The 9,607-nt window shown below is 38.9% G+C and overlaps 1 protein-coding gene across 1 annotated transcript in view; it reads left to right on the top strand.

Annotated features, from left to right (window-relative positions):
- Positions 1 to 8,274: 8,274 nt before the first annotated feature.
- The window catches only part of LOC101854962 (chondroitin proteoglycan 2), a 6,012-nt gene continuing 4,679 nt past the window's right edge, over positions 8,275 to 9,607 (top strand). The window contains exon 1 of the mRNA XM_005103119.2: positions 8,275 to 8,732. Coding sequence (XP_005103176.2) covers positions 8,582 to 8,732 — 151 coding nt within the window. The 5' untranslated portion in view covers positions 8,275 to 8,581. The remainder of the gene's footprint in view (positions 8,733 to 9,607) is intronic.

The following is a 9,607-nucleotide window of genomic DNA, read 5'->3' as shown; positions in this document are numbered from 1 at the left end:
CACGTGCATGACGTAAGTCCACATTAGCTGGAAAGAGAGATAGGCCCAAGGTTTACCTCGTACCCCAACAACCATCGTTGTACTCATATCTTGTCCAGCTCACAATAATAATTTATACGTGTACTCCCGAACGAGGTCCACGTAGCAATGTTATCTCAAAGAACGTCTGTATGCTACAATTAACCTGTTCACTGCTGGGTAGACGTATGTTCCTGCTTGTATTCTCCACTTATTTTGTTTCATCTGGTTGACAAAAGTTTTAGTTGTTTTAGTTACAGCTTGTGATTTTGCTTATTCTGAAACAATTCTCTGTGTTTAAATATTCCTTGAATTAACATTTAATCTTGTGGGTACAGATGTTGATAGACATTTTTCAGCAGTGAAGGGGTAAAGGAGGAGCAATTTCTTTTTGTCAAGGGAGTGGTCGGACACTTTTGTTGTGGGTTTCCTATTCTTCGGAAGAACCTCTTTGACGTCATAAAGCCAAGTTTTTTATGGTGTACCCTTGTCTTTGTGCCCTAAATCTCTTGCTTTGAATGCTCGCGGAGCTGGTTCATTGGGGGACATTCTCATCAGATGACCGAAAGACGAACGAGCTGAGTTGTTCATAAAAACAACAACAAATATTTCTCATATACTGTCTTCAAGAACAGGCAGAAAAATACACAAATTATAACACAATTAGGCTCTCAAGACGCACCTAGTCAAAGCAGCCTTCGCCTGAGTTTGGACATCGTCCGGACTATGTGCAAACAAACCTGCTGGAACAGCCACCGGTAAAAGACAGTCTGATAATACAAAACGGCCACTTTCCATTTCCTCACTTGCTTATTTTTTTTACATTGTAATGAAACTGAAAGGTGCCCACCTGTCTAATACTACCACTTTTCTCATACACAATGGGCATCTTAGATACTATTTCAAATATAGTTATATGAACTGCTGTCCGTTCAGATTGATGTTCAGTATTCAAAAGGCTCTGCACCAGAACATAACTATTCAATTACCTTTGTTTCAATACACATGCAAGGATTTTCAGAGTGTTGTCTTCGCAGCTTGTCAACCGACCTGACAGCTCAGTCAGCATGAGTATAAACAGCTTATATTATTTACTCGGATCGGACACACTTTCAGGAAGTCAAGCAGCTGCACATTAAGGAAAGTGTTAGATTGGAACCCACAGGGTAAAAGATGATGTACAGAAATGTGGAAAGACATGGAGTGACATCAAGCGACTAGCCCAGGATAGGGAAAGATGGAAAGTGTTTGTTCGTGGCCTATATCCTGATCCAGGGTGAAAAAGGCAATGATAATGATGATATTATTTATTCAGATATTGCCAGTGTTGCTATTGCTAATGCTGCAGCTCTAGCTGTTGGGATTATTTTTGTCGTCATAGTTGTTGTTGTTGTTGTTGTTGTTGTTACTGTTGTTGTTGTTGTTGTTGTTGCTGTTGTTGTTGTTGTTGTTGCATCTGTTTTATTGGTACTTTCATTTGCTAATGGTGCGCCACATGGAATAATAATATGATAATCATTATTATTTCTTTACTGCTTGAGTTGAAATGTATGGGCATGACCACACATTCCAACACAACAAAACAGAAATGTCATACCACAACTTTTCCCTGCTCAGTTCTATCTATCTATCTATCTATCTATCTATCTATCTATCTATCTATCTATCTATCTATCTATCTATCTATCTATCTATCTATCTATCAAAAGCTGGAAAAACAACGATAATTGCAGCGTAAAGGAAACTATCTGCGCTTATAAAAATGATATCTGACTTTGTCCTCTGCTATCTTTATGCACGTCTTTCTTTATGTGTGTCAGCCACGAATTATTCTTGTTGTTATAAAAATATAGTTATTTTCGCCTTAATCTCCGACAGTAACACTGAAAGAGCAAAGAAAAAAGCTAAATACAATAAAACAAAACAAAACTGGGATTAAACAAAACTGACGACGTGGCTTGGGGGGGGGGGGGGGTGAGAAGGAGGGGAGTGAGTGGGGATGATGGGGGGAAAGGGGGGGGGCGGAGTGTCACGATTTCATGTAGAAGAACCAAAATTTAAAAATAAGAAGCATCCAAACCTTGCTCGAGAACTGTAGACAAGAAATGCGTCAACCAGTGGGAAAAAAGACGCTGCACTACATGCATAGGCGTTAATTTGACCTTGAACAAGGGTTAAATGGGTCATCAAACTGAGGACCGCCTACATGCCGCCATTTGAGAGAAAAAAAGAATAAAAGATGTAGACTCTATTTGCAGCCGGCTCAAGGTTTTATCAACAAAAATAACTTAACAACAGTTTCTTTCAACCGTTCTATACAGATAAAACGTACAACTTCCAGCTAATTCATCACACTCTGCGATCGCAAATTGAATGACCTTATTCGGTTGCGTTCGCCTTTAAACTTCCACCAAACTAAATTAAACTGATACTTAACACTTTGGCTTGGCTTTGTTAGCATAGACTTTCATTTAACACAATACTATAATTACAGTATTAAATTATTTTACCACAAAGGGAGATGATCCGTTCTTCCCCGCCCTGTCGCCCACAGGCAAAGATTCCACAAATATAACACGTCTTTGTCCTTGGTACCTTTTTATCCACAAATGTGTCACGACGTGGTGGAATCAGGCGCTCGTCAATTTAGGAGCTTATAGAGTTATTGGTATCATCTTGAAGCCTGTCCATTTGCCGTGCTTTTGATGAAAACATTATCCATTTATCTTGGATACATGTCAAGATATTGGTGATTTAAAGCGGTGGAGGTCGCGTGGTTTCAGAAGTAAAAAAAATAGCGAGAAAATGGCTGACAATTTTGAGTAATTTCCTTTGCTTGAGACTCTGTGAAAACAAACCCCCAAACAAGATCTACATATTTTATACCTTTAATCAAGGTTTTTCAGTAAAATCCACACAGTAATGTGTTCTTGAAAGGGCGTGAAAGGTTTTGAGCCAAAAAAAAAGATGAAAATTCCATTAAAATTCCCAAACCTGTAGTAAAATGCCAGTTTTTTTACTTCAATTATTTAGAGGATCGCCTGATTTCATTTAGAGGATCGCCTGATTTCACCACCACGTATGTGGGAGAAATGCTGACAAAGTGAGGTATTTCTCACAATCCATGGAAGGAGATTTCAGACGAAAACAGACACATAGATTTTTTTTTATTTTATACTTTGCTAGTTTTTAAAAAGTAGTTAAACATGAATCAAACCTAACATGAAGTTCATGCAACTATCTGCGTCCATAGGGCCAAAATCTGAGAACTTTTTAATTTTATCTGGATACCTTACATTTGCATTGTGTGCTTTTATAAATAATTCGATTGATTATCTTTAAATTACACGTATTCAGTGTGTAGTATACACACACTAAATGTCTGGACCCCGTTGACTTTTTCTCACCTATCCAGCCATACTTTGAACAGAATAAAAGAAGAAAAAAACCAATTGCCAAACAAACATTAAAAAAAAACCATTTGGTGACCCTCAACTTGACCTTCGTATGCTCCGACACAGGACAAGCACCACGCCCCAAACATGCGATCTAGACGCACGTGAAGTTTCACATAGACGAGGTTTAAAAAAAAATCACAGATACTCTTTTTTGTCGGTGTTTTATCTGGAGGAATAAAACCCAGTCGTGTTGGTGTAGCAGTTAGGCGTTTTGCGGTTGCCACACAGGGGACCCGAGTTTTATTCTCGCTTGAGGATATATGTGGGGCATAATGGTGAAATCAGGCGCTCGTCCAAATAATGGAATAGAATAATAATAATAATAATAATAATAATAATAATAATAATAATAATAGATAGCATTTGTATAGAGCATATCCCCGCTCATCAGCAGGCTCTATGCGCTTTACACTATAGAACACATCGACATTTTCCCTCCAGTTTGGCAATTTTTTCTAATTTTTGTTTTTTGGCTCAACAGCTTTTATATCCATATTAAAAAACAACACATTTCGATGCAAATGGGACTGAAAACAGTTGATTAAATGCACAAAATACGTAATTTTTCCGTTTTAAAGGACTCTCATGCTATTAAAGTTACCGAACATTGGCAACCATTTTCTCGCAGATTTTATCACTGAAACCAGGCGACCCCACCTCCTTCAATCGCAAATATCTTTATTTCTATTAAACACAGAGGGGTATTTTTGTCTTTCAAAGCAAGGCAAATGAATAAGCTTTTAAATGATACCAATAACTCCACATGTCCAAAAATTGACGAGCGCCTGATCCCACCGCGAAGTGACACATATAATATATATTTTAAAAATCAAGCATCTCGATATTTCTGCTGTGATACTGTGTCACTCTCAACCCGGGTTGACCCTGCAACTGACAGGCAGGGTCGAAAACCAGCCTCCTGAAAGATCTAAATTTTGTCGATGGGAGGGTGAAAATCACCCACACTCATTTGTAAAAACCCAATCAACATAATATGATGCAGAAACCATCATCGGCATCCCTGGAATTAGCGCCATGTGCACACAGAGCTATTGGAAATCATTGACTGGCTACGTTGAAAAGAAATGTTCTTAGAATCTTCATACTTAAGTTTTAGTTTTCGTAAGAGTTCTAAGGTACTTTCAGCACAAAAATGACATAACAATGTCGAAGAGTAGAGGTGTCACAAGATAATAACTTTACTTTTTATTTTTTAGAAACCCTTTTCAATCCTCTGGTATCTCTAGCATGTCGGCAGGTAAAAAGTAAAGTTGTTCCAGCATCCGATCCCGAAATTGGGGATTACCTTGTAAGTGAGACAACTTCCTGCGCTTTCGGCATAATATTGTGGCAGGGTGGCGGGTACAAGAGAACAACGCACTGTTTAAAGAAGGAAAGATACGAATGATAGATGTTAGTTAAGAAAAGAAGGAGCAAACTACACCAGAGCTTCCGCCAACCACCAACCAAAAAGAACGTGCAGTACGTGAGGTACATGCAGGGTTAAGGAAGAAGAGTATTGCTTGATTTCTGTTTCAAAGACAAGTTCCTCAGAGCAGACAATGGTACATAGAAACTTTAGCAAAAGTTTATTTGTTGTCTTGGCGAATCTGTCAAGACCCGCACTGTGTTGCACAGAAAATGAATTTGATAATGTTATCTCAAGTGCTTTTGCACACTGCACTATGCATATGCATGTTGCGGTCGCCCCCCTGTTGATTCAGGGTGTTGAATATGACGTCATTGATAACCAGAGGACAGAAGGGAACAAAAAAAAAAAAAAACCCTAACTAAAAAAGGCATCGCCCAAAAGTTCTTGAGAGCTACCCTTGCTGCTGTCGATCTTCCAAGCCTCAAAAGAAATTTTTGAAAAAAAAAGGAAGAATAATTGTGTCTTTCGGCAATCAATGTGCAAATATTGACAAAAACATTTGTCTGTAGTTGGGAATTTTAAAAAAAAATGTCAACCAAAATGGTTTTTGAACAGCGCAATCGAGCATTCAATTCTCTTACGTCTTAGTGACCTTGAATGCGATTGAGTCCCCCCTTCCCCTTTCCTCTCCCCCTCCTTTTTGGGGCGTTTTCGACAACAACTATATACGATTGCAATATCAAAGTGTCCGGGCCTACAGAACCGGCTCTCTGAAAAATAAAACCTTTAGAAAATTATTTGTCTCCCAGCTGATAAAATATTTTAAGCATTTTTAACAGAAAGTCGTTTAATGCAATGTATTTTTCTGTATCGGTTGCATGTTTTCTAGAAATATTTGGTTAAAATTAGAATTCTAAATATTAAAACAAGCAAGGGAACAAACTGCACAATGTTTATAATACTGTTAAAAGAATGAAAAGAATGCAGGTTTTTTTGTCTCTTGGTAGAAAAAAATGTTGCTTTCTGGGCACAGCACGTTTTAACCCTATCCGTACGTCGTGTTTTACTGTCGTATCCATAGGACGTAGGGAACTCTGGGACATCATTTTCAAAAGAGAAAACTTACTCGCTAATCTGATCCATTATACTTTGCATAGCAGTCTTTCAAAATGATTTTTTGAGAAATACTGAAAGTTATGAAGAAATCCTCGTACTAGAAGTATTCTAAGATGTGAAGAATACAAACCCGGGGGTACAACATGACCCCAGGGCGTACAGATAGGGTTAAAGCTCTTGCCGAAAAAAAGCAGGTTTAGCGTGCCTCTTGCAACCTGCGTATCATGCGCACCGTGCGCACCGTGCGCACCACGCAATGTGCAGGCAGGAAACTTCCCAGACGTTCACTCGTGATCTCCATGTCACTAGAACCCCTCTCGACCTCATCCTCTAGTGCCCAGTATTTCCACTCAACAAAGTCCCCACTGAGTCCCCATGGAATGGACGCCGGTAGTTCCAGATTAAAACTTGCTTTTCTTTTCTTTTCTTTTTCTGAGTGAGATTTTTGTAAGATGCACCTGTCCTGGATTTTTTCTTCAGCTTCAACAAGTCACGAACCTGCATACATATTGATAGACATTTTCTTTTTGTGTGTGTGTGTATAGGGCATTCAACGTTGATTACATCTGACAAAAAAGTTTTTAAAAAACAAAAAAAACCCCACAGCAATAAACAAAACAACTTCTCTACAACAAAGAAAAGGACTGTGTTCTCTGCTATGGAACCAATTCGCAGTTCGTTTTAGAATTTCCGAAATCTTACGCGTTTGGAAGAACAGAAGGGACACTCCGACTAAGAAAGAGATTTTCCACTCCTGCTGCTCTAAAAACTATCCCAAGATGCCTGTTGTAACAGTTGTCATACACCTTAACAGGAATAAAACGTTTATTTATCTGGCTAACTAACATTCATAAAAAGAGTGGGTTGGTTTTAGCAAAACATACCACCCCCCCCCCTCCCCTTTACATGAAAGCGGATTGGCGTCTGTGGTGCAGGAGTTGGATGGAGAAGAATTAAGGCTGGTTCCAGTGAGGGGATAAAGATTTTTATCGAATATCACAGTCTTTCTACTAGGACGTTGTATACCTCTCAGCTCGAGTTGACCTTGACAACCAAGGTTGAAATCTGCCTCCTTAATTATCAAAATTGTGTTGATGGGGGCGTTACGAGTCCCCCCCCCCCCAAAAAAAAAGACACTAGAAGGGCGTGAAATCACTATGATTGTTCATGTTTGGTGCCCTTATAAGGCAAAGTTTAGATCGTTAAAAGTCGGGCTGCTCCGAATTTGAACAAGACACAGCATTCCACAGTTGTTGCTGGTGCAGGTGATTGTCTCAGACAAGTAGCTGTTGCCATAGTTCCGACTGACTGTGAAGTAGTGAACAGATAAAGGTGTAACACCCCTGTCCACACTATTAGGTTGTCTAAGAGGCGGGGTCTCTGAGTTTAGCGTCCATCTCCAAAAGGACCGAGCCAAATAGAAAGTCGGGTAAAGTACATTTCCCAAGGGCACAACGTCGGACGGAGCGAGCTGAGGCGATATCACGATTGTGGGCCTGGTGGCCTAACCACTAGGCTACAGTTTCGATTATGTAGTCTGATAAAGGCACAGGCAGGGAATCAGACGATAGACTGACATGTACACAGGAAGTCAGACTGAACACTGGAATTACAAAAAATTATATGAAACGAAATACAAATTATATACAGTATTAGATAAAGTTTACAGCAACAAAAATTAGCGGGAAAACAGCGGGCGTATTTCCTAAAAAAAAATTATCAGTTGCTTCAGACACAATGAGCGGATGGTTGGAGGGCGCCTCTGGTAGGTCCTACTTCTTTACTATCCCTCTGTTGTTTCTATCTGTCTGTCTTGCTTTTTTTCCCAAACTGAAAGACTATTATTGTGTCGACGTGTTTCTCTTTACTCAAAGAAAAAAAAAGACAAATTGATAAGGTCTTTCAAGTAGCTATGCAGAATAAAATAAAAACTCAAAGCCAACACGCTAGAAAGGTTACTGACTCAAAAACTGGCACGCCACTTTAAGAAAACATTTGAAGATAAAGAAAATACCTTTTCACAATAGCAAGGCGACATCGTGAAGCATTTTGCATGTGCAGAAAAACTGCTCCCGTTTTGCAAGATGCCGAAAATAGCATTTTCTAGTGTTAGTATTCTCACATTCATTCCCCCCCCCCCCCAAATCACAGAAAAGAACAGAAATTCGTTGGGTCTTTTTATACCGTTGGATTGAAGTAACTAAATTTAAAATATAGAAAATAGCGACACATTGATGTTCAGGGGGCACTCGAGAGAAAAAAAACAAAAAACAAACAAACAAACAAACCCAAAAACTTTTTGTTACAGAAGTTGCATGACGATGCCATATGGCGTTTGCTGGCTCTGCATATGTCAAATGTTTGGACCCAGACATATATTTTTTCTTTCTGGTAATGTCCTCGTCCTCATTTGAGCTTTAAAAAAAAACTTATCGTGCCGTTGTAAAAATTGTTTACCTTTTCGTCCGAAAAGAAAGTATGCTGAAGGTCAAATTAATGGTTTGGGACGTGGAGTGGAAAGCTCATTTTTAATCAAAATTCTTCTTCACCTCTCCATCCCCTCCCTTCCCATTGATTTTGATAATGGGGGCAGCTAGATTCGAAGGGGGTCGGTCACATGCTTAAGATCAAAAGTGTAGGTGCCTATATAATTCAGATTTTTAACAATACTCAGCATAGCGACTGTGTGGGTCTTGTTGACATAATGTTCTCTCAGCTGATCGTCATTACCGCGGCTCTTGTTGGCCTTGGTGCCTGTGCCAGTGTGGGTAAGAAGAGTCACCTACTGCCGGCACGCTGTTCAACTGTTCTATGCCCCATAAGAGATTTTTTGTTTGTTTGTTAGGAAGGATATTTATCTGTTTCATCCTTTCGCAAATTGTACTCAAATCGCTACCCTAGAATTACAAAGTTCTATCTGCTCAGTACCAAGTTTTGAGAAATGTGACGTAAGAAATTGTAAGTTTCGAAAATTGTCAAGCTATTTTTGGAATGCAATTCTTTGAATATCGTGTCACCGACTCCGTAAGAACATGATTTGGTTTGTGACCTCATGGTCCTAGTACCTCAAAACAGCCAGAAATGTCAGATAAAACTTTGTATATTTATAGTAGCGAAATAATGACTATGTTCTTTCTTTTTTTATATATAGAATTTAAATTTGGACAGAGTGTTTCTGGAACACATTATGCAACTGATACCGCAGATGTGGAAACTGCAATAAAAATTATTAAATTTGGGTTTAGTTCTTCTTAACAGCTGGCCATCGAAATAATATTATAATAGATTCTGTATCAAATATTGACGTAACGTATCTTTTTATCCTTTACTTCAAGCCTGCAAGCTTTGACTACATTTTCTAATTTCGAAGAGAACACTTCTAAGGGCTTGGAGATTGAAGCACAAAGGAAAGGAAGACACGTTATTATTTGTTGAGAGAAATGGCACGGAGAATGAACGAAAAAACCCCCCAAGGAAACCCACAACACATTAGTATAATTATTGAAAAGGACAGCCGTTCTGTAGCCTTATTCCTTTTACTTTTCACTATCGCCTTCCTATTGTATCGCTTTACGTCAAAGAGAGATGCAATTGTCGGTCTCTAAGGATAGACAGGTGGCTTCTGTTGTAGATTTTAGTTTAG

This window comes from Aplysia californica, unplaced genomic scaffold (genome assembly GCF_000002075.1).
Source record: "Aplysia californica isolate F4 #8 unplaced genomic scaffold, AplCal3.0 scaffold00359, whole genome shotgun sequence".
NCBI classification, from domain to species: domain Eukaryota; kingdom Metazoa; phylum Mollusca; class Gastropoda; order Aplysiida; family Aplysiidae; genus Aplysia; species Aplysia californica.
This window is presented reverse-complemented; position numbering and strand designations above follow the sequence as displayed.